This window comes from Protopterus annectens, chromosome 3.part0, assembly GCF_019279795.1.
Source record: "Protopterus annectens isolate FY-2018-M chromosome 3.part0, PAN1.0, whole genome shotgun sequence".
Taxonomy (NCBI): domain Eukaryota; kingdom Metazoa; phylum Chordata; order Ceratodontiformes; family Protopteridae; genus Protopterus; species Protopterus annectens.
The window spans coordinates 1,523,440,187-1,523,466,847 of NC_056731.1; the positions used below are offsets into that span (position 1 = coordinate 1,523,440,187).

A 26,661-nucleotide genomic window follows, 5' to 3' on the forward strand; every position below is an offset into this window, starting at 1 on the left:
TGGAGTTGAGTGCAGTCGTCCTATTACAGGAGCTTCAGGTTGCCTTCCTCTGGGTTTAATATGTGTCCAAATGGGCAACATGCCTCTTTGGTACATCAACAGACAAGAAGGAATGAGCTCCTACCTTTTACGTTTGGAAGGAATAAGAACTTGGCAATAGGTAATGATCTCTCACAGCAACACACATTCAGGGAGTATCTGTTGCCTTGCAAGCAGGCACAGCAAGTCTCTTTTCATGCTTCACGAGTGGTCCCCCAGTACAGTAATAGCCAACGAGAACTTCTGTCACTGAGGTGTTCCCATTGCGATCTTTTTGCCTCCCCATAGAACAGCAAATGCAGCAGTTAATTTGCTATGCTCCCTCATAAGGACAGTCACAGAGGAATACTCTCTCCCAGCAGTGGTCTCCTTGGCTTTATGCTTACCCGCCATTGCCTGCAAGTCCCAATTACATGCAAAAACTGTCAGTGCAAGGCCACTGTCATCCTCATAACGCTGTTTTCCCTAGACTAATTTGTTTCCCCTTCCTCAGGGAATTCCCCTAGATTCTAGAACCAGTACAGGATCTTATTTCGTACCTGTCCAGGAAGCCTCACTCCGTTCTCCACAACGTAAGCTAAGCACTTGGTTTCTCCAGTTCTAGTAATGACCAATAAGTCTCTTCGGCGGTGGTAGGAATTCTAACTTTTACTGAAGGAGTCTACTCACAAGACATATCGTAGTAAATGGACGAGATTTGTGCTATGGACCTCCTCACAGTATATTGATCCTTTTTCATTTCCAGTTCCAGATGTCCTAAGCTTTCTAGCAGAGGTAGTGAACTCTGGATCTAGTTTCTCCACAGTCAAAGTGCAACTAGCTGTGGTTTCTAATTTTCTTGTTGGCAATCAGGAATGCCTTTTTGCTTTGTATGAGCTTTGTAAAGCTTTCCTCAGAGGAACCTTTTTTGTTTAGACCTCCCTTCAGAGAGCTCTTCCCACCTTGGGATCTGAATCTAGTTCTAGATGCTCTAATCAGTCCCCCATTTGAATTGGCTTTTTCTCTCTCTGACATTTCTTTCCTGGACAGCTCTTTTTTTTGATTTCGAAACTTCATACACTGTCATCATCAGCCCCTTACTTAGTATACTACAAGGATAGAGTGTCACTTCAGACTAAGGTAGCTTCTAAATCAAACTTGTCACAACCCATTCATCTTCCAGTGTTCTTTCCTAATCATTCCAGCAGGGGACAATACATTCTCCATACTTAATTGCATTTTTTATCTTCATAGAATAAGGAAAGATTCACAGCTAACAAGTTAGACTTAGAAGTCTCCAAAGTTACCCTTTCCAGGTGCTTCCAGAATTTATCACCTTCGTGTATGCCTCACATCAGACCTTTACCATACAATCCTAGAGTTTAATTCCACCAGGGCAGTAGCAACTCCTACAGTCTTTTTCAGGTGTTGTTCAATAAATTATATTTGCCAGATAATCTCTTGGGCTTCTATGGAGACTTGCATTAAACACTATAAGATGGATTGCATTTCTAGGAATTAGGGCATCCTTGGTCTCCTTTCATGAGTCCTCGCAGGATATCCATTAGTTTGGATCAGATGGACTAAACGAATAGGATACAAAAGTTATGTGCTTGCCATAATGTTAGATCCTTTCTTTCATGTCCATCTGATACAACAACCTCTCCCTACTTCCTCCTCCTGTCTTCTTTGCAGTTGTATGACTTGACAAATTTTGGCATTTTAGTGCAGGGGCAAGCCATAAGTCAACTTGTTTGCACCCTCGACCAATTTTAAGTCCAGCAGCTTATTCTTCCTAATTCCTCATTGAGGCAGATTTCCCAAGGATGCTTTAGTCCAGTCATGGCCTCTGAGTTTGCTTTATGTTTTAACTGAATTCCCATTATCAGTATGTTTCTGAGGAAAACCAAGTTGAACAAGGCCAAGGGAATATTCATAGCTTTTTTCTAGTCCTTATAAGTTTGGCTTTAACTGCTGGAGAAACCTCATCTGCTAAGACTGCATGTAGATCTTCTGCTGTACCAATCTGGCAAGCATCCCGTAGGTCTTCAGTCTCTCAGGTTAACTGCATGGTTTATCCACTTTCACTAATGGCTGTGGACCCTACTTACCTTCCTAGGATGGTCAGTGTTGTCTGGCTACCCAGAAGTCATCCACTAGGAAGACATATAGATCAAATGGACCAAATTCTGATTGTGGACAACTCATCAGGGACGTGACTGCTTTTTGTTCCCAATTCTCAGTTCATACCACAGATTATCGATCAAGGTATGAGCTATTCTTTTGATTAGGTTCACTTACCTGAAACATACAGCTTTTATCATGGGCTAATTTAATCATATTTGGCATTGTTGTATGTTTGCAGGAGATTTCTCAAAATAATCTTTTTAACACCCACAGACAAAGAACCTCTTCCACTAACAGACCTTTATTTTTTGTTGCAAAAAAACAACGTTGCCCCCTTTTGAACCAGCAGCCAGAGCTGACTTAAAATTTCTCTAATGGAAAACTTTATTGTGGCAACCATCCATATGAACCAGTCTGTCCTTTATAAAAAAAGTAAACAGATAAATTAACTTCAATTAGTTTGACAGTCTCCATTTTTTTCCTTCATAGGTTGGTACTAGACTAACTGCCCATGCGAGCCATTTTAAGCCTAGCCAATTATTCCCTGTGAGATTCAAACCCTGTACCTTGTGTTTGTAAGGCAAACACCTTAACCATTAGGCCACCCCCCCCCCCAATATTCAATATTCAAACCTAAGAGTATGTTTATTGCATTGTCTTTATATTCATTAAGTTATATTTTTATTTAGACAAAAAACTAGAGTCAGATGAAAGATGATCAGCTTTTTGTTTCTTTTGCCCAAGTAGATTCAAAGAAGAAGTCCAAAGCTGCATCATCCAAGTGGCTGTCTGAATGTATCATTTACTGCTGTGCAAACTATAATATTAAAACGTTACTAATAGGACCAGAAGTTATTCAAAATGTTGTTCAAAGATGATGGCTACTTCCCTTCTTCTTTTGATATTTGTAGTGTTGCAATTTGGGCTTCTCTGCTTACCTTTGTAAGACACTACAAGCTGGATGAGATCTCAAGATCCAGGTTAACTTTTGGGGCTGTGATGGTGTTCTGTCATGATGCTATCTAAGAGGAGAAGCTGGAGTATTCTGTTGAAGTGGATGGAATGGATCATGTAAGATAGAAAAATTACTTATTTAATATAATGCTAGATATTCCATGATCCACTCCAGTCTTCAACATACCCATCCAACAGCGCAAATCTCCTTACAAATTGTTACAGTTGGGGATGTGGGAAGAATAGTTTCTTAGAGTGTTGTATACTTGATTTTGACTAAGTGGATATCCTAGAGCAAATCTATCCTGAAGGGAAGGGAAGTGTGGCACGTTATTGAAGCAGTAAGAGGAGATTTGAGCCACAGAGGGCTGAAGAAGTGCAGAGCAATTACTGGCTGTGTGTCAGTCCTGTTATTGCAAAGGATGGAAATAGATCTTGAAAATCTAAAATTATGGTAACTGCATAACATTGTAATCCTGAAAGATGACATAAATTTACTGAGAGCAGATCATTTTTAAGTGGAACCTTCTGTAATGGTAAACCAGCAAGAATCTTCAGAGAAGTGGTTTAGAGAGAGACGCACTGAATTTTACCAATTAGGTCAACCTACAAGTGTATTGCACTAGACGATATAATTTAAATCCATGTTTTAGAAAAATGTCATAACTGTGCCACGTGTAGTCTTCTTGATAGGATCAGTACAGAGAATGCAATGGAAAATGATGTGCCTATCCTAGTGTGAAAGCACAGGGCTGTCATGTTAGGCAGAATAACTGGGATAACTTAGACTGCTCTGCATAACAACTTAACATAGTCATTAATTATTTGTTTAAAGTAATAACTTTGTGCTCCTCTGTGGAAGATTTGCTTTACATCCTGCATTTTCGTCTATGCTCACTTTATTTCAAAATGGTATAAGCTGACTTGGAGCAGTGGGTATTAAGGTATTACATTATTTAAATACAGTCAGAACACATTTTCTTTATCTTGCATTAATCGTGCTGAGAAAGCATTTGATAAAATTATCTTGCCATTGATGGTGTATGTAGCAAATGGTATGTGAGACAAAAGAGGCAAAGCAACTGCATTTCTGAAGCAGTTAAAATCACAAGTGATATATTTTGTCAACTACTCTGTGTTGCACTAATGTTCAGCCAGTCTAACTCGCCGTATAATTTTATGTCTTAACAGACAGTGGAGAAGTATTTCAACACTTGCTGTGATAATTTGCTGATAATTTTCTGCTGAGAAATGATTGGCGCCAAAGTCATGGGCTAAAACTAAATGCAAAAAATATGTCATTATCCCCTTTGGCAAAGAAGCAGCTCCTGCAAATTCTGATATAACAGCACCCCTCTAGGCTCATATCCAGTGGTGCGAGACTTGGGAACACAGGTTCATAGCATTCTAAACTTCAACCATCATGTGTCCACAGTGGTAGGGAAAGCCTTTTACAGTGCACATCTCATAAATAAGGGGCAGTGCATACAAGACTAAAGAAGTTATAACTCAGCTGTACTCGACCCTTATCAAACCACTAATTGAGTGCAATGCTTCCCTTATACCTCGTCAGACATCTGCAGCAACTGGAGAAATCACAGAGGTTTCTAACCAGGAGATTCCAGGGCCTGCAAAACATGACCTACAAGAAAAGACTAAAAGCCCTGTCATTGTACTCTGTATACAGGCTGCCGAGAGGCGACTTGTGCCTGGCCTACAGAGCAGTCTCTGACCCTGCCCTAATGGAAATGCTGTACATCCGCAAATCAAATTGACAAGAGTCACTCACTCCAGGTATCTCAGCCTAGCCTGTGGCATTAACAAAACATGTTGGAGAGAGATATTTCCCACAGATTGCAGCTCCTCTGGAATATGCTCCCACTTCACGTGAAGCAGAGCTCCTCAATGACCCTATTTAAGTGCAGCCTTGACATTTGGATGGGTGACTACAAATTTACTCTGGGGTGACACCACTGTCCCTCATGGACAGGGGCATTTGATGCTGATCATAGAATCGCTCTGCTAATGACGACAGTCTTACTATGGTAAATAAGAGTATGCAGGTTTTTACATGGCTGGGCTTCTAAAGGCCCTAGGACCATTAGCCAAGTAACCTCCTCCTATAATCAAGAGCATGTTTCTACTTTATCAGTATTGTAGTGGATGAGACTCGAAGTGTATGTGAAAAAAATGTAAATGCATTTTTCTGTGTACCTTTTCATTGTACTGGTGAGTGAAGTAAACTTCTTTCTGAAGATCAAAGACCTTTGTGCACTTTATTGCTTTTAATTCCTTGTTTAGCTGAATGTTGAAGGTTTCTCCTTTTGTGTCATTAAACCTGATTGGAGGGCAGACAGTAGCATGACAATGGTAGTTTTACTGGCATTTAATCTGAGTACTGAGTTATATTATGCTCACTTTTCAGACGGTGCTTTATTCGTACCTTTGTCAAAAGAGAAGAGAACAAAGTAGCCACGAAGATACTATATTGTTCATAAAGAAGACTGTGGTTCATGTAAAGAAATGGAAAGCTGATGACAACTTTGTTTTATAGGAAGTAATAAAAAGTGTTTTGTGTGTGTGTGTGTGTGTGTGTGTGTGTGTGTGTGCATATATTTCAAAACAGGACAGTAATGGAGAGCACTAGACCACGTGTAAGTTGTGGTCATGAATGCAGTGCTGGGTTCTCTTATGTCAATACAAAGGCCAGTCTGTGATGTGCGTGAAGGTTGATTTTTGTTTTAATTCACTTAAAAATTTAAAAGAACAACAGGTTTTTATATCACTGTGCATTGACTCTAATCTTCAGCAGTTCACCAGCGAAACAACTTGCTTGCGACTGGGAAGCCATATGAAAGGACACGATCATGGCGATTATATTGTTAAACAGAACAACAGGTTTTCTATCAACATGTGTTTTCTGAATGGTACGAAGTATGATTGAGAGAGGACAGAAATCAGAGATGTTAAAAAGTTACTAGGACAACAGTTTTGCCTCAGCATGCACTTTCTGAAACAAAACAAAATCAACTATTAAGTGTAAAATTCTTAATGTCTGACATTATTGGCAGACTGCAATTTTCAGTAGTTTACCAGAAAAGCTAAACATTTAATGAGGAATGCAGCAAAAGTTTGAGACAAATCCTAGTCATTCTGCAAAATTGGGCACTTCATTTGATGGATCGGTGATTTTTTAACTGTCTGAAGTAATGTTTAAAATTTTAAGATGATAGTAGGTAGCACTACACAAACATACTACTGCAGTCCAGTGCTCAAAAATAGTAATCTTCTGTGTTGATGTAAATGGTACATATCTATTTGATCACCACATGCAGCATGGTGCAAGTGAAACGGGGAACTGCAAAACACACACACGTACATATAAATTGCATCCCTGCCTTTCAGTCACCCCCCCCCCCACACACACACACACAAAAATACTTATTTCATACTTGTTTGCCAGAAAAGTATATAATTTTATTTTATTATTTATTTTAAATATTCTGTGCTCCCTTACTTAATATTAGTGCCACTTAACTATGTCACACCTATTTCCAGTTAACTCCACAGCATGGCTCTCAACTCTTTCTGATTTTTCTCTTATTTTTTGTCTTATTCCCAGTCATTTTTACTGTCAAATTGAGGATTACAGTCAAAGAAATCAAAAAAATAAATGACAATCCAAAACCTGTTATTCCAGCAACTTTTTAAGTATGTAAGACAAGTTTTTAAAATCTACCCTGATTTTAGACCTTAGCCTGTCATTATTTTTGACTTTGTTCCTAATTCTTGCTCTAAGAGGTTGAGAGGTATTCTCTACTGTCTAAACATTGTTGAACTGGGGGCCATATGCAATAGCAGTATGCTTCTGGGGACTGCGTTTGATGTTTTTGTGTAATTGCATTTCGTTGTTACTTCGATTTATTTCTGATGTATTTTTTTCTGCAGTACACGTTTTATAAATCCAGTAAGCAGTAAGACACTTGAGGCATGTGTGACATTTTGATCAGTGCATGTACAAATGGAAAGGGCATTTAACTGAAGCATTTCATGCTTTAGAATGCCATTGTATTTGCTTTTATTAGGACTCTGGCTATTTTGCATTTAATGTGTCTGTTGTCAACTCTGACCTCCCAGAAAGTCATAGCAGTTCGTTTTATGTACATTGTTCCTCTTCTCTGTTTACACTGATGTTTCATTTTTTTTCTTCTGCTTTTCTTCCTATGTTTGACAGCCGATTTCAATTGTCAGTGGAAAACATCTAACCCAGCCTCTTATTGTCCAGTTATGTGATCAGTGGGGGAATCCTTCTTCTGAACCCAATGTCAGAGTTTCTCTTACGAAAGACAGTCATTTAAAGGTAATCCCGTGATTGTTAAATTGAACTGCACCTTATTGAAGTCATTAGTTATTTCTTTATTGATGAACTGCACATTATTCATGTCAGATTTGTGATGCTTAATTGGCTGCTGTTTATCACCTTGAAAATTACACAGACAATGGGAATATTTTTTCAAATGCACACACACAAGTGGTTTCATAAGTGGTGGGTCTGAAAGATTTGTCTTTTACAATGAAACGGATGGTGAATAATCAGTGTACTACTCCGTTTTTGGTAGAAAAAATGATAGTAATATTTTATTGTAATTTGAGCTGCATCATAAGGATAGCCTTTAATGCTGACTGTGGAAAAAATGATAAAAATAAACTAAGCAGCCACCTTTATTTAAACTATCCTCTGAATAATTATAAAACAAGATGTTCTCATCACTAGCACATAAGTATATTATATTTAAACAGATTTTCTGTAAGAGTCAGAAAAGTGAGACTGGGTTAACACACACACACACACACACACACACACACACACACACACACACACACACACACACACACACACACACACACACACACAGTTATGCTGGTCCATTAAGTACAGTCTGCTTCATGCTTCTTTTTAAAGTCTGTTTTAGAAAGATAACTTTAAAGTGTACTTTGGGTAAAGCATGATAGTACATGATGCATTTTGATTTTGTGGCTGTCAAGAGCTGCAAAAAACAAAACAAAAAAAATCTAATTGCATTGCACTGTAAGATGGGTTAACATTTTTATTGGTCAGAAACCACAAATAAATCCATGATATATTCCACATACACAGCAGGTTCATAGGTTTGATTTTCAAGATGTGAGTTTTTGGCCTTCAAGAAACTTGATTATTGGACCCCTTTGAGACTGTATACTTTCTTTATATATATGGAAATGTTTTTGAGAGAAGTTAATAACAGATGACCCCAAATTCAAAGGGGAGATTTATTCCCTAATCTTAGAGGTTGTTGTGTAATGTATCTGCCACTTTTTCATTTACTGCCTATTATTTATTTATTTTTTTTTGATTATCCTTTGTTGATCAGGTTAGTCCCACTAGGCAAAGAGCCTCATTTCATTGGATACCTAAGGTAGTATTTATACTGTTAGGGGAAATTTGGGACCCATTTTGCAAGAACACTTCCTGTTTTTCTTCCGGGCGCAGAGGCAGCCCAGAGAAACAGGGAAGCCAGATGGAGAGAGAAGGAGATGGAGTGGTGAAAGAAATGGAGAAAAAGCAAATATTAAGACTGGAGAATATATGCAGGATTCTGAGGAGATATTTCAAAGAAATCTTAATCTGTTTGATGGAGATGAGTCAGCAAATGATGGATGCATAATTACAGCCCTTCAGTTGGGACGGTTGTGGGATGATTTAGTTAAGGAAATGGTGATGCAAAGTGAGTCAGAAAATGAAGGAGATGTTTCCTGGGGTGGAGCATTATGGCAAAAATTAAAAGGAAAGATGCGGAAACAGTCCTGAAGAATAGTGATGAGATAGAAAAGAAAACATATGCAGAGAAAGTAGAAGGCAAAAATGGAGTATCAGAAAAGAAAGTCGAAGAAAATGAAAAACAGAAGTCGATGGTAAAGATTCAAAGTAAAGAATACAGAGGCATGGACAGATATGACGTGTGAGACAATTTAATAGCTCCTTTGGGTGTAAAATCACGAGGTAAAAGCATTTATTTTTAACAGAGGCATTTTTGTGACATATTTGAGACTGTTTTTTCAATGGAAAATTTTCTAGGAAAATGTGAAAAAGAAACACCGTAACCCATGGAATCTTTGTGGTAATAGCATTTAACAGGCAAACAAAGAAAATGCATGTACAGTTTCAGAGTTAGAATGACATTGAAAGGACACTGGAAAACTTTATGTAAAGAAGCACTGGACATTGCAAAAGTTTGACAAAAAAGTTTATGGACTGGTTGCTGGGATTGTAATATTATGCTAAAAATAGAAAGAGAAAAAAGTATACATATACCATGCATGATAAATGTGGAGTGGAATAAAGGTGTCATAAAATACTGGGGACAGCCCAAAATATTTTTTTTGTGTGGAAGTGGACATTTGATAAGTAACTGTGACAAAGGAAAATGTTATTGTTTGGGGAAATGGGACATGATGCAAAAAATGTGAATTGGAATGTTATAAATGCAACGAAGTTAGACATTTATGGATAGATTGCAAAATTCAAAATCAGAATAATGAAAAAGAAAGAAAAATCAACAGAGATTTTAGAAGTAGTAGAAATAGAAAAAATAGATGAGAAAAAATAAGAGGGAACATAGAATAAGGTTCTGAAATAAGTGATGAAGACATAAATTGGGAGGTAGTAAAAGAAAAAATCTCTTTGTAAAGGGCAAAGAAAGAAAAAGAAAATTTAAAGGGATAAGTACTTAAAATAAAAGGTAATGGATGAAAAAGAATATATACAAGTATAACTTTTACCAAAAAGGACCAAGGAGTCCAAACACCCAGGTAATGCCGCAGCAAACTCACTCACAATGTAATAATCCACGCTGTAGAAGTAAAGATGAATCGAATACCACAGCAATAATGGATGATTTATTGTGAAGACACAAGTAAAGCACAACACGAATTAACCCAGGTTTCGTCCGATATGACGAACTTCTTCAGAATATATACAAGTAATAGGGATTGATATAAAGATTAAGATGTTTGACTCACAGACACAAAGTACAGTGTTTGATTTTCATCTTGGGGAGGGAAGTTGGCTAGACTTAGAATGGCCTATTAAGAAAGCTAGTCTAGTAATTAGCTGTAAACTTATGAAACTGTGAATCTAAGGAAAAAGGAAAATGAAAATTTTAGTGTGTTTTAGGTAAATGTGAATAGTATTAAGAATCTAGTAAGACAAAGTGAGATTTTGGAGTTGAGCAGTACATGTGATCTAAAGACAAGATTTTTAACAAAGAAAAAAGACTGCAGACAGAGAAACAGTGGGGAGGAAAGATCATCTAGAATTTGGGGAAATGGGAGATGTTCTGGAATGGATGTATTCTGTAGCAATAGAGTAAGGATATTAGATGTAACCTTAAAAATTGGGAAGATAAACCACTGAAGATTTAAAATAGAAAGTATAAGTATGTAAAATTATATGCTTATGTGAATTTTAAAGAAAGGAAAGGTTAATTCATCAGATTTTAGACTATGTAGCAATAAATATGAATATTATAATTACAGGAGACTTTAATGGTTTAAAAGGCAAGTGTAAAAATAAAGGAAATTATATTAGAAAGGGTGATGTGCAGAGCTGTAGTAACTACAGAGGGATTAAACTGATCAGTCATAGCATGAAGTTATGGGAAAGAGTAGTGGAAGCTAGGTTAAGGAGGGAGGTGATGATTAGTGATCAGCAGTATGATTTCATGCAAGGAAAGAGCACAGATGCAATGCTTGTTCTGAGAGTGTTGGTGGAGAAGTACAGAGAAGGTCAGAAGGAGTTGCATTGTGTCTGTAGATTTAGAGAAAGCATATGACAGGGTGCTTAGAGAGGAGTTGTGGTATTGTATGAGGAAGTCGGGAGTGTCAGAGAAGTATGTAAGAGTGGTACAGGATATGTACGAGGGTAGTGTGACAGCGGTGAGGTCTGCGGTGGGAGTGATGGATGCGTATAAGGTGGAGATGGGATTACATCAAGGATCAACTCTGAGCCCTTTCTTATTTGCAATGGTGATGGACAGGTTGACAGACGAGATCAGACAGGAGTCCCCGTGGACTATGATGTTTGCAGATGACATTGTGATCTGTAGTGAGAGTAGGGAACAAGTGGAGGAGACCCTGGAGAGGTGGAGATATGCTCTAGAGAGAAGAGGAATGAAGGTCAGCAGGACTAAGACAAAATATATGTGTGTGAATGAGAGGGAGGATAGAGGAATGGTGAGGATGCAGGGAGTAGAGGTGGCAAAGGTGGATGAGTTTAAGTACTTGGGATCAGCAGTTCAGAGTAATGGTGAGTGTGGAAGAGAGGTGAAGAAGAGAGTAAAGGCAGGATGGAGTAGGTGGAGAAGAGTGTCAGGAGTGATTTGTGACAGACTATTACCAGTAAGAGTGAAAGGGAAGGTCTACAAGAGGGTAGTGAGACCAGCTATGTTATATGGGTTGGAGACAGTGGCATTGACAAAAAGAGCTTGACGTGGCAGAGTTGAAGATGTTAAGATTTGCACTGGTTGTGACGAGGATGGACAGGATTAGGAATAAGTATAGTAGAGGGTCAGCCCAGGTTGGAAGGTTTGGAGACAAAGCCAGAGAGGCAAGATTATGTTGGTTTGGACATGTGCTGAGGAGGGATGCAGAGTATATTGGGAAAAAGATGCTAAGGATGAAGCTACCAGGTAACAGGAAAAGAGGAAGGCGTAAGATAAGGTTTATGGATGTGGTGAGAGAGGACATGCAGGTGGTTGGTGTGACAGAGCAAGATGCAGAGGACAGGAAGAAATGGGAACAGTTGATCTGCTGCGGCGACCCCTAACGGGAGCAGCCGAAAGAAGAAGATATTAGAAAAGTGTTGGAAATTATAAGATGTAATTTAAAACTTTAGGACACAAATTCATGGACTTAAAAAAGGTGTTTGTGTGTGTGTGTGTGTATCTTTCGGAAGGGGTATGTATAGAACTGAAATGGATCATTTTAGCATATCAGAAGGTTTATATATAGGAGAAGGAGACGTACTTGAAACATGATTTTCTGATCATCTTGCACTATGGCTAGAGATAATGGAAAACAAAGAATATATAAAAATAGGCAAAGGATTCAAAAGGATAAATGAGAGAATGGAATGAAGAAGGAAAGAGATTAGTAATACAGTTATGGAAAGATCGTATTACTATGAGAATGTTTTATAAATAGTGGTCTGAATGGTGGTTGATATTTAAAGAAAATATACATTTTTTTTTTACAGTGACATGATGTGAGAAAAACAAAAAGAAAAATATAAAAACATAACGATGCATTGGAAAATTTAGAACATGATGGAAAGTAATTTGACAAAAAGTATATGAAAGAAGTCAAGAAAAATACAATAATTATATAAGCAAAGGTATTTTTTTACAAGGAAAAAGAAAAGTATTGAGTTGCTTAAGCTGATCAGTAAAGGACGATGGTAGTATAATGAAAGAAAAAAAATGTAAAAGAAATAAGAACTCAGGAAAAGTTTATGAATAGTGTAATACAATATGTACAATAAATGTTTAAAGAAAAAAGAAGGGAGTGAAAAACCATGGAAAGTAAGGAAGTTAATTGAAAAATGAGATTTCTTTAAATGAGCTAGATAAAGTAAAGTATTAGGACAAGTAAATATAGATTCGACTTCAGGGATCAGATGGAATAGGATATGAAATCTATAAAAATTCAAGGGATTGGGAAAATACTTTTTTAAAGATTTTGAATGAATTGTTAAATGAAGATTTTATTTATAAAGAATTATGTTGTGGAATACTTATTCATATGGAAGAAAGAAGATAGAAGGCAATTAGAAAGACATTGTAATAATTGCAAATAAAATTTGGATAAAAGAAGTAATTTCCACAAAGGAGTGTCTAGAGTTGTTAGGAGATGTCTTTAAATAAAGAGAAAAGTAAAGGTTTAGGTAATGTAGTAAGGATAGGGTGTATATATTTTACAATTAATTAAATTTCTGTGCCTAGGTATAAAATTTGATCAGTAAAAAAAAGTTTGTCCCTTTAAGATGGTGAAAGAAAAAAAAAGCTGGTAGGAATTTACCTGCTTAATCCTAGCAGGTCTAACAACATTCAAGTACTATACAAAAACAAGTCACAGGTACCAACCTTGAGCCCCAAATAGCAAAATGTCCAAAAGACAAAAAACAGAAGAAGCAGAGAACTCAATCGTTTGTAGTTTATTCGAAAAGCAGAATGTAAAAGCACAACGTTTTCAAGTTGCATCAATTCTTTCTCAATGCAGTGAGAAAGAGTTGATGCAACTCAAAAGCTTTGTGCTTTTACATTCTGCTTTTTGAATAAACTACGAATGACTGAGTCCTCTGCTTCTGTTTTTTAACATTCAAGTACTAAGCATGTAAAAAATTACACATGACCTACCCTGCCTGTTTCCGCTGGTGTTTAGTAGGTTAGGATATTCTTAAAATCTGTTGCGAGTCCCTCTTAAAAACATTTGGTATTTGAATTTGTAGCAAAATATGCACTTTTTTTTTTCAGGCAAATAAGAAGGAAGACCGTTGTGGTTAAAATTCATTATTTGCTTTGGGAATAAAGGTATCAGTAGAATTCAGTGGAAAAAAAAACAATAGAGAATAAAACAAACTTGTCATTTCTGGAGAACTTATAAGTTATCATTCAGAAAAAAAGGCTTACTTGATAAATTCCGTACTGATGGGAAAATATACCTAGCAAGTATATTTATGTTGCCAACAGTATTTGAAAAGGAATTCTTGCAGATGTTTTTTTTTTCATTTATATGGGGTTCTAGATTAAACCCAGAAAAAAGAGTTTTGTATGTAAATAAAGAGGGGGGAGGTTTAGGGTTAATTTAACACAGTGTTATATGCTGCTTCATTAAATTTGTAGAAAGTGTTAGTCATGTATTTAAGTCCATGGTAAGAATATTCATGGACCTGATAAATCATGACATAGGAGACCCCAAACACTGGACCTGACCCAATTCGGCTTTGTCAAGGGTGGGTCATGCCTACTGAATCTGGTGGTTCTTGTTGAGAAGGTCACTAAGGCGATGGATGAGGGTAAAATAGTGCATAGGTTCATAGGTAAGCACTAGGCTATTGGCCCTAGGGCCTATATAAGCCTAGCCAAAGGTACCCTGGCTTTCGCCACCCAAGAAAATTATTTTTCTGTGCCACTGTGGAGCAGAGCCACAGAAGTGATCCCTGGGGTGAATTTCTTATTTCCCAGCCAATCATCAAGATTTTTCTTGAAGAGTGCTAATGAGGAGCTCTGTTTGATATAGATATGTAGTTTGTTCCAGAGTATGGGAAGTCTCTGGGACAGGAATCTATCCCTCCAGCATGTTCTGTTTATTGTGGTGACAAGGGTTCGGTCCCTAGAGCATGTAGCTCGTAGGGATTGGGATTTCTTAAAGTGGAGCATGTCTAAAAGCTCTGGGTTTGACATAGCTTTGTGTGTTAGGCAGAGATCGCCTCTGAGTAGGCGATATGCAACGGAGTAAAGCTGCAGTTTTTTGAGACTCTTATTTCAACCTGTCCAAGGCATTTGACACAATTCCCTACTCTGGTATTATAACTGACAAAACTGGGCATAAATCCATATGTCATCAAACGGATAACCATTTGGCTCACAGACAGTACATGTGGTTAAAGTGGGTTAATCCAGATCCAGTAAGTGGCCATTTACTAGTGGTGTGCCACAGGGCTCAGTACTGGGACCACTCCTGTTCAGAATGTCCTTCTCTTAAGTCAAGGCAAATGTGGAAGGCCTCTAGGTGACAAAGTTTGCTGATGACTCAAGCTGGAGGCAATTATTGAATCCCCCCGTGATGTAGATATCCTTCAGGAGCATCTAGCTCAGACAAATGATTGGTGCCACAACCATGGCCTAAAGCTAAATGCATTGTCATACCCTTTGGGAAGTCAAATACTCATGCAAATTACATCATCAATGGCATGCCCCTTAGAGTGGTCTCAGAGGTGAGAGATCTAGGTATGCAGAGAAATAGTAGCCTGAACATTCACCGCCATATTTGTACAGTGGTGAAGAAATCCTTTTATGTGGCACAACTTGTAAGTAAAGGTATGGCATACAGAGACAGGGAAATTGTAATCCTGCTGTACTCGCTCCTCATTAGACCAATAATCGAGTACAGTGCACCATCTGTCATGTACTTGACAAGGCACTTACTGCAGATGGAGCGACCTCAGAGGTTCTTCACAAAGAAAATACAGGGTATAAACACGAACTTTGGGGATAGACTAAAAGCCCTATCCCTTTACTCTGTCTCATACCAACTGTAAAGGGGTGACCTATACCTGACCTACGAGATACTCACGAATCCAGCCCTGATGGAACTGCTACACATCTGCAAGTTGAATAGCACAAGAGTCACACAATCTAGTGATATAAACTTAATGACTCAAAAAAAGCATGCTGGAGTGACAGATGTCTGTCTCAGAGATTGCCCTTCTTTGGAACAGAGCTTCCTATTCATGTTAAGCAGAGCCCTTCCCTGGCTCTCTTCAAAAGCAGTTTGGATCAATGTATAGGGAATTGCAAATTCACACCTGGGGTACTGCCTATGGTCCCTTGTGGACAGGGACAATCTGTAAGATACTCAATGCACAGGCACAAATTCATGCCATCCTATTGCCCCTATGGGGCCATATATATTGGGTAAAATTGGGTTATATTGGCTCAGTTTGTAAAGGTCCTTAAGGCAGTTAGAATAGTAATCTCCTATGAACTTATAAATGAAAAAGATGAGGGATTAGTAGTAAAATTGTATAAATATAAATATGTTGGATTGTGGTAAAAAGAGTAAAAGAGGGGGAGTGTAAAAATGAAGAAATAAAATGTTATCAAGAAAAAAATATTTTTGTGGAAAATAAAAATTGGTGATATAGAAGATAGAAAAGTATAATATAAGAATGTAATGATAAAAGATTACTATGTAAAACCATGGGAAAATCTAACCGATGAAAACAAAGCTATAATTAAAAGCACATGGTATAATCAGAAAATAGAATGTCAAGATTTTTTTGTCGAGACTGGTAATAGATAAATTGCCAGTAAAAGGAAATATTCCATATAAAAAGAAAAGTGATAGAATATGTTTACATTAACAAGAAACAACAACTACGGAGCATGCGTTTTGGAATGTAAAAAGAATAAAATGTTATGGGAAAAACTATGTGAAGAAGCTTTTTTTTTTGAAAATGTAAAAGTAGTAGATAAAATAAACATGGATATGATTTAATATGGATATAAGAATAGAAGTAAAAAATATGTTAAAAGAACGGATAAAAAGTTATGTTATTTGGGTTGTATAGAATGAAAGAATAAATTAAACTGTTTAATGGTAAATGGATTTTAGCAACAATATTAAGTAAAATCAGATGGAGTGGGGGTTGTTAGGGGTGAAAATTTATGATTGTAAAGCAAATTGTGAATATGTATAAACAGATTTGTATATCTGTATATTTGTAAATATGTAAATGTTTTATAAATGAGAGGTCTTTTTGCATAGGAATAAAGCACCCTACTCTTTTCAGTAGGTGCCGTGGGATCTTTTACAACCACCAGCTCAGGCAGATGGGGCCTTGATTTAACTTCTCATCCAAAGAATGACACACTCAGGAGTGCAGCAACCCCCCCCCCCCCTGCACTGTGGTGTCTGCAATCCGGCTTCCTGGTGTGGGAGTAGAAACCACACCCCTCTCCACCAAAGGTGTGCTACCTGTTGAGCATCTGACAAAAGCTGTTATCGGTAGTTGTTTTCACTATTTGGCTCCCCGATCTGGTGTTAGCTCCCCTAATGGTGTGTTCCGGGTACTCCTGGCATAGACTTTCACATAGAACTATGTCAGGCCTTCAGTAGGGTAGCCCACTACACAGCAGTAAAAAGTGTAGCTCCTCAGCTACTCAAGAAGTACTGTAAAATAGAAAAAAAAAATGACTGACAATACTCCAGAAGATTAATAAACACAAACAGAAAAATGAACTATACGACTGGTGAATGTCGAGTAAAAATAAAGGAAGAAACATAGGCTCAGAAGGAAGAGGAACAGTGAGGCTGAGAGGAAAGGCCCTTAGCAGGAGGTAACTGTCACCACAGTTTGGAATGTGATTCTGGAAGTGAAACAAACCCTCCAAGAAAAACTAAATAATCATAGGAATAGATTGGACAAGGTATATTCTACAGGCCTACAACAGGTTGTCAGTGAAAATGTCTAACTGAAAGCACATGCAGAATTAACTAAAGTAAGGTTGGAATGGGCAGAAGGAGAAATTGAGACTTTTGAAGGATGTGGTTGGAGTGGAAATGCTGTTAACAAAACTGTTTTTGTTGTGGACAAGCAGTCAGTTCCCAGGAGCATGTTAAGAGTTGGTAGTGGTAATTATAAAAGTAGGGCAAAAAGTTACAAAAGAGCAGAAGCAAAAACAACCTCTCAATGTTAGAGGTGGAAGAAATGGTAACATAATTGACTAAAAAAGAGATGAAAACGGGAAGGTGGGGGGGCAGAAGAACAAGAGTGAAGTGGAGAATACAGCAAAGAATCAGTCTGAAGGATGTGAGGCAGGTCTGATGAGATTTGATGGTCAAACCTAAACCTGTAAATAAACCAGCTTAGTTCCAGCGTTGTCTTTTCCATCTTTCTCTACTTGTGGGTATGTCAAATCCAGCCAGATATGATGCCAGCACCTTTCATTCTTTAGATTCAAAGCTCAGGCTCCTGCCCCTTCCATCATAACTATTCTGTAGATCTTGTTTGCCACTTGAAGCAATCAGAGAGAGTCCCGTAGCTCGGTGCTTTCATTTCTTTTTTTCTTTTTTCTAGTTGTGGTGATCATATAAGTGCTTTTTGTGCCTTTCAGATTGTTATTGCATTTGTCTTGATGTTAAATTTAAGTTTCATTGCTTTCTCTGCTGCATGTGTTGATTCTTTGCAGTTTGTGTTTTATTAGAGTTGGGCACTTTCCACCTTTTCTCAATGGTTTCTCCCTTTCCAAAAAATAAAAAAAAAACAGAAGAGCCCTTTACTGTAATGTGTTTTTTGAAATTCTTGTGACCTTGCAGTTTTAAGAGGTTGCACTGTGTGCTAGTTATAGTTTTTCTTGTAGCATGTAGTTGTTTGTATTTCTGTTTTGTATAGCTTGGGAAATGGCTGACAAGGCTACTGGTTTCAAAAAATAACCTGCTAGAGAGCATAAAATTCCTCCCCAAAATCTTCATACTTGAAGCATCTTTTGCTTAGAGATTTCTCAAATGTAGGAAGTCTGCAGTATTTTTTCATCCTTTGAGCCATGAACCTTTTCTGACTGCTATTCAGAGTTGGTCCATGAAGGCCTTCTTCCTGCCACCATGGGTGAATTGGCTTCTTCTTAGTCTAACTTTCCTTTCCTTAAGAAACCCTCAGAGAGGCCCCATGACAGGTCAAAAAGGAAGTTCTATGGAAAACCAGAAGGAAAAAGAAGAGAGAAAGGTGAAGACAAAGGGATCAAATCAAAAGAGCTGTCTATCAGTTTGTTGAAAAAGGTCTCTGGATCCGTCAGATTCCTTGGTTCCTGTATTGAAAGCACCTAAACCTTCATGTCATGCAACCTCCTTCCTGTTAGGGTCAGACTTAAATTCCAGCCATTCACTGATAACTCAGGTTATCTTGGAGCTGTGTTTCTCTCTGGAGCTGATGCTTCCACAGCTTCAGTTGTCTGCCCTGAGTGCAGAGAAGACCTTTCCATAGGTGCTCCAGGCTGCCCTTGTCATCTCTCAGGTCCATGTGGTCATTGAAGAGTGCTTTTTGAAACAGAAGCAGACAGAGTGGTATGGAAGTTTCTTAGGATGCAGATCCAGATAGCATCCTTCCTGCATTTCCTCTCCAGGGGTTATTGGGGCAAGGTCACTCCACACCTCACTTAGTTTCTCCTTCTTTTATCTGACCTTCGGCTCTGACAGTTTTGGATCATAGTGCTTCCCATGAGGTCCCTCTATATGTGCCAGCAGTTTGTACATTTTAAACTCTGATTGTATCTCCCACATGCTCAACTCCAACAGTGTCAGATCCCTGGGACGTCCTGGAGCCAAAAGCTTTGTGTCTGGGCATGGAAGTCAGGGTCAATTCCTAAGTTGTTGGATCCATCCCTTACCCTTGGTGCTTTGGCTGTTGATAGCAGTTGCAGTCACAACTTTGGATCCGAGGCAAGCAGCAACTCACAAGGGTCCTCTTGTCTGAGTTCTTGGATCCCAGAAGAACTCCTCCAGGACAAGCTGTGACATTCAAAGTGTTTGAGAGCGTTCTCTTTATTTTGAGAGAAGAAGTGACCCCACCTGTGTTCAGATCCAGCCTGACCCTCTGAGGTTTCTGAAGTCTCTATCATTCCACATTATCATGTCCCTTTGGAGCATTTGGCTCCAGATAGACTTGAGGTCGCTTGCGGAGTATGAACGTAATGCATCTTCTGCAGGAGACACCTGCATTGATATACACCAGCATGCCTGGAAGCATCTTTGTGTTTTGGAGAAAACTTCAATACGTTCTCTCTGAACATCCCTTTTGAAAGGTCCACAATCACTAGGAGTGAACAAGACAGCAAAACACTATTCGTCATCTGCATCTGCTTCTCCACTCACAAAGGTCCTTTCCTTGGAAACAAAAGGGCAGGAAGGAAGTGACTATAATTATGAAAATATCAGAGTTTTGTGCAAGACACTCTTGGAATCAGACCCACCCAGGTGCAAGGGGGAATATCAGTAATGGGCATCATCCTAGAGGCAGAGATGGACTGCAAAACCAAGAGTTTTAAGGTCCTTTGGCAGACAAGACTTTTCAAGCACTACTGTAAGGTTGCCTGACTGCCACACTGTGGAGCCATTCGGAGGGTGCTTCTCACTGTACCCTTATGCCTGGTCAGCCATCACTGTAGGCTTGTGGGTGCTGAGAGTAATAACCAGAGGCTACTAGATTCCCTTTTATTCACTCCTTGTACTGACACGAAGAAACCTAATTGAGGTCTCACCCCCTACAGAGATGGGCAGCATCCCAGGCAATTGCAAGACTGTGGGATGAGTAATCTAGTAGATCCCATAAGACCAGCAAAGAGCCTACTCAAGATTCTTTTTTGTTCCAAAGAAAAATGGGTACCTCAAGCCCATTGTGGACCTCAGTCAGTTAAACCATTTTGTGAGACAGACTACTTTTCAGATGGTCATGTTTCAGTGCATATCGCATCTTCTGAGGAAGAATGACTGTATGTCCTTAATGGACTTTCCAGGATGCTAACTACCACATCAAAACAGTGAGGCTGTCCAGAAGACTCCTTCACTTTCATCTGGGTGACAGTTATTTTCAATTCAAAGTGCTACCCTTCAGACTCCCCACACCCCCCTTGGTGTTTACATAGTGCATGGCAGTGGTATCGGCATATCTTGGGTTGCAGGGGTTCCGGATGTTTCCTTAACTAGACAACTGGCTCATAACTGCTGCCATGAGGGGTCTGTTAATTCAGGCTGGGGACTTCTTGCTCCAGTTGTGCTCAAACATATAAATCACATTCAGTCTGGAGAAGTGCAAGCGAACACCTATCCAAACCAACAGAGTTTATAGGATGCCACCTGGACACCACTTCACAGATAGCTGAACGTCCAGTGTCAAGGTTAGTCTCTCTGACAACAAGCTTCACAGGTCCTATCTCACCAAATTCCCAGCAAAATCCTTCTATGGCAGCTTCAGTCACCCTTGTTCCTCACTCTAGATTCTGCAGGAGGATATAACAGCAAACTCTAAGCCCAGTAGTCCATACTTCCTCATCTGATGGACTTTCCTGTCAAACGCATGGGGATTTTCAGACAACATATTCAGTGGTAGCCAAACTTTCCTCTTGTGTCCGTAGGTGTTCATTTCATTCTTCCGCCCTCGGAGCCATGGAGACCATGGACGCATCCCTTCTGGGGTGTGGGAGATGCTTCAAAGGAAAGACTTTCCAAGGCATGTGATCTTCTACAGAAGCTTATGAGGGCAGTCGTCCTAGCAGTGCAGGCCTTTAAGAGCTCCCTCCCCACAGGTGTAATCACTGTCCAGACAGACGTGTCAGTTGTCTGATACAGCAACGAATAAGGAGAAACCCTCTTGTATCCACTTTGTTCGAAAGCCGTGAGAGTTTGGCATTAGGCAGCATCTTCCTTATGTATCCCAAGGAGGTCTAGTGTAGTAGCGGACAAGTTAAGCAGAACAATCCTTCTGCTCCACGTGTGGTCTTTCAGTCAGACAATGACTACCATGATCTTTACCTCTGAGGCCAGCATTGCTGCGGCCGCCTCCAACACCAAATGCAGTTGCTTCTTTGCTCTGATCTCCCAAGAGAAGCAGTCCCTGAAGGATGCTTTGGACCACACTTGTGCCCCCTGGTCTTTTTAATGCTCATCTCCCTTGACCCTTGACTCTTGATATTTCTGCAGAAAGTAGCAGAGTAGAAGGTGATTCTCATCGCTCCCTTTTGGCCTCTTCAAACATGGTTCCCCTTCCTGTGACCTCCTCTGGTGTACCCACCATGGCTACTGGATCCCTGTCTGGCAAGCCTTACCCAGACATCAATTCCTTGAATTTAACTGCTTGGTTTCTCTTCTTCCACTAATGGCCAGAAATTCCAAGCCTCTTGTCCAGTGTCATTCACATTTTATCCTCATCTCAGAAATCTATCAGGAAAGTTTATCTATTTGAACATCAGCCAAAGGTGTAGACCCCTTCTCTGCTTCCTTACCTTCCATTCTGGACTTTCTTGCAGGCCTTTTTTATGTGGCAGACAGCTACTCCACAATTAGTCCAACTGACAGCCATTTCAAATTTTTATATAGGTGAAAAGCAGATCCCTAATGCGTCTCTTAAACTTTCTAAGGCTTTTTTGAGAGGTACTTTTCTTCTGTATTCCATTTTGTGATGTTACTATATTAGTTCACGCCTTGACAAAACCTTCCATGTGGTTACCACCTGTTCCTCTCTACGTAGGACAGTTCCTATTTGGAGAATTATGACCTTCAAAAAAATGAAAACCGGCAGATGTCATGATATTTTAAGAAAAAATATTTTCAAAGTTTTTGTTAACATTTGCATTAAACAATTATTTTGTATCGGAAGCATCTAGTTAATATATTAACTAGCATAAGCTGCACAAATGCTATGGGAATAAGACTATTTGGCAAACAAGTGAAGATCAGATCTTTTCAGTAGTTTTGGGTATGATTTGTTCAGCAAAATCTCTGAAAAGGTCCACTTTGGGTATCTGAAAAGATTGCAACCCTTATCCTCCATTTATACCTGCAACTGATCTGAAATTCTTGTCATGGAAAACTCTGTTCTTGGTGGCTATTACTTTGGCAAGAAGGACTTCAGAACTGCAAACTTTATCTGGTAAACCACCATATTTGATCTTTCACAAAGACAGTGTCTCTTCGAATAAATCCTAATTTCTTGCCAGGGTTGCCACCAAATCTTCCTCGAGTCTAGCTATTTGTCTACCTTTATATTTCCTTTATTTTGTAAACCAAGAAGAATACCTTCTACATTTGTTGGATGTTCTTTGGCAGTTACGTTTCTGTTTGTATCATAAAAAAGGCTTAAGGAAATCTGACCATCTTTTTGTCAGTCTTTCTAAGGATCACAGTTTCAAAGGTTACTCTGTCGAGGTGGTTGCAAGAATTCATCACATTTGTCTGTTGGGTCACGGGACTTTCACTGCCTAACAAGCTGAAAGCACATTCTACAAGAGGAATAGCAACGTCTCTAGCATATCTATTAATGACATTTGTGATGTGGCTACTTGGTCTACAGTTCACACATTTGTTTTCCATTACAAGCTAGACCTACAGTTGAGGTCTAGGGTTTCATTTGGCTCCACCATTTTCCGAAACATCCTTCCAGAATCTCTAGTAGCTGAGCACTCTGTCCCACAAGTTGAGATAGATGGAAAATACATCAGCTACAAAAGGCATATACTTAACATGACATTTGGCTGATGTCTTCTATCCATCTCAACATTCCCTTCTATCCCCTATCCAAACTGTCACAATCTTAGTCTCTCAGCTGACTGCAATGGACTTGTCCAGAGCTTTGTCTTATTTACAGTCTTTGACTACATTTTGCTGTCAATTCCAATTGTTTAAGTGGCATTGGTTGATCGATCTGTGTAGGGGGTCAAACTTGATCTAAGGAACTGTTAAGATGGAGGGGTAGTATGAGAATGAGGAAGACCTTGAGGCTTGACTCCAAAGTCTGAAAATTGCTGTCATATGATCCAGTCAGATCAGACATTACCAACAAGCTGATATGGATGGAAGAAGACAGTATGGATCTAGCGTTATGCTAAGTACATAACTTTCATTTCCCTAAGCACAAAAGAATTGAAGGTTAACAAATAAGAAACAAGAATTACCAGCACAAGAGTAAGCTGAGTAACCCCTATAAAGAGATAATTAACCATCAGGAGCAGTAGAATAGCCATGCCGTGCAGGAGGAGAGTATTGCAATTAAGTTGATATTTGTGGTCATATATAAGTATTTGTATAGTCCAGGTAGAAGGCATAGATGGCAGAGTATTTAAAATGGTTATAAGAAATAAACATTGCTGTGTGGACATGGCTATAACTCCATGCACTGCTCTAAGCCCTAATGTACAAGACTAGAACTAAACAAACATATTCAACCTTCTGGATATCAGGAAAGTGTATCATACATGAGGATTGCACTACACGTCGACTGTGTTATGTGGATGTTAATAAAAGGATGTTTTGGTTTAATAATATAGAACTGTGTCAGATACTGCCTTTATTGACTGGGCAGGGGCCACTTCTTAATAACCCATATAAAACAAAATATAATTTCAAATGTTCTTCATTAGATCACTGTTGTAGTCGCAATATGCGAGACAAATCCTGGCAATGATATCGGGCATCTATCAATTTTAAAAAGCTTTGGGTGACATCCTCATGCACCATGCATCTGCATGAGAGTAGGTTCTTTTGTAAGAGGAATGTATAGGTATTTCAAAATCAGAACTTTCTTGCTATGTGTACACTTATGCAGATTTCTAGTCAGCTTAGTGATGTAAGTATCAGCAGCCTGCTTCAGATACTGTTTTGGGCAGGTAAGTGTTCCTGTTGGAAAAACCTTCCTTTTTATGTGGAAAAATCATATTAAAAAAAGTCTGTCAGAAAGGGCAAATCATCTTTAGGGTAGACAGATTCCTTATAGGGACATATATTTTTTTTCTGTTTTTGTTTAACTGAACAGCACAAAGTTAGGTCCTATCAGATTTGCCTTTCTTTCACTCTTAGAGTTACAAGGACAAGGTTAAATTTATTAAAAGTCTTCCTTGCAAGCAATCAAGGTACATGTGACCATGGCATCAGACTTCCTTTCAGAGTACCACCTCCATCAGCAAAAAAATAAAAAATACTGTCATTAGAGGTTTTTGAAAAATCTTGGACTTCTCTTTTCTGAGATCTGGGACTAATGGCTATACTGAGGCACCTTTGCAGATCTCGGACCATTAGTCCAGCCCCTCAGGTGCACTCTGGCAACATTTCATGTCCCTTCCGAACATACATCCAGCAGATCTCATTGAAAAGAGTACTCTTCCCTTTGAAGGCAAGATGGGTATAAACTGAGCACTAATGAGGAAAGACAGTGCTGTGTTTCTTATGGAGTTCCAGCTTATGGTCACCTCTCCTAAAACAGTAAGGTTAGACACCCCTAGGAAAAGAGCACAGTTTTTAACTCCTCTTTCTGCCCCTCGAATGCAGAAGGTTTCCCAGAAAGATTAGTACAGTTATGCACAGGTCTTATTTAAAGCCATCCAGTCCCTCAAGCCTTCTCTTCCTGCTTCTATGTCATTTAACGGAAAGAGAATCAATCCCTTCTTCTGAAGACGTATTCTTCGTATCTGATATGAAGGGATTGGACTACACCTCCCATTTATCCTGTCCTCTTCCTTGTAAGTCAGAATCTGAAAACATCCTTTTCTTCAGGTTGACCAGATGAAGAAATATATTTTGGAGATACAATCTCAAAAATGAAGGAACTTTCAAGTGAAAAGATAAGGCGTCAGAAACTCAGAAAATGGTTTTCAAACTACTATTAATGGATTCTCCTATAAATTCCTGTAAAAAATCCTGTGTAAGACTCTGCTTTTACATTTCTGGATGGGGACATAGATTCCAAGACTTTTTCTGCTTCTAATCATGTCCCAGGAGATGAGGACAGTGATGCCTTTGGTACATTTGGGACAAAAGTCTTCACCTGTTCAGCCTTTGCATTTAGGGTAGTCAATTGGCAAACTCACATGTCTAAAAAATCTGTTATCCATTTTATGATACTATGCAGCAAATTTTACCTAACCCACCTAATTCAAGCAGTGAATCCAATGTACTTGATGTGTTAAATGCTGCAACCCAAGTCACTAAGCATTCTATTAAATGTACTTCCATAGTGAAAGTGATATGTAGGGTTGCTGTTACAGGTTCAGTAAATCAAAGGAATGCCTGGGTAAGACTAAAAAACTTTCCTGATAGTGTAAAAGCTCAGTTTTAAATGCTCATCTTAACAGTTTTTGGAAATTCTTCAACTGATCTTATGAAACTAGAACAAAGGGGAAAAGTGATGTAAGGAGTGAAACAACACTGTCTCCTGTTTCCAAATACCAAAGGAGTGAGTTGCCCTTCTTTTGAAAGCCATTTAAATTTTACGTACTAAAGCCAAAAAATAATTCAAGAAAAAAAATGGCAGGGTGTCTTAAAGAAAAGAGTGGGATGTCAAAGATTTCCCTTTCAAAGGAAAAAAATATTTGTCTATCTCTCTTAATCTCCTCTTCCTTTTGATTAACTTGTATGTCCCTCTTATACCAGCATGTACTCTTGTATTAAGGGTTGATGTACAGTGTGTAAGGAAAGTGCCCAAAGCTTTGTAGACTGGCCAAACCTCCAATACAGTTGGCAGGTTACATCCCATACAGTAACATCTACTGCAACAGTGGTCTATTCAAACATGTACGATTACAGTTAAGTTTACTTCACAGCTATACTTTCCTGAAACTTTTCTGAATAACATATCCCAAAATTGTTTTTTCTAGCAGAGTCATAGCATCATTTTTAAATTCTTTTACATGAGTTGTTCAAGGGCTACTAAATGCAGTATTTTATTCAGAAATAAGTTGAAGCAGTAAGCTGTCTGAATGGACTCAACATGCTGTTTAGAATTAGATGGGCTATAGACGGCATGTATTTGGCAGATAAATCCTGCTCAGTTTTTTATAGATGTGTGTATGTGTGTGCTTGTATGTATGAGATACATGTTTAACATGCAAGTCCAATATGATAAGTTGAATGGCTTTTTATATACAAAATGAAGATGTAAATAAATAAAGGTTATAAACCTTTGTCGAACTCATACAAATGATCAAATGAATGAGTGCCTCTCTAGAGTTGCTGTTTTGTCCCTAGGTTTTACTCATGCTCTCT

General features: G+C 38.7%; 1 protein-coding gene across 1 annotated transcript in view; it reads left to right on the forward strand.

Annotated features, from left to right (window-relative positions):
- SMCHD1 (structural maintenance of chromosomes flexible hinge domain containing 1) overlaps positions 1–26,661 on the forward strand; it is a 3,546,415-nt gene that overhangs the window by 2,314,047 nt on the left and 1,205,707 nt on the right. Inside the window, exon 30 of the mRNA XM_044065561.1 lies at positions 7,334–7,459. Within this exon, the coding sequence (XP_043921496.1) occupies positions 7,334–7,459 (126 nt within the window). The remainder of the gene's footprint in view (positions 1–7,333; positions 7,460–26,661) is intronic.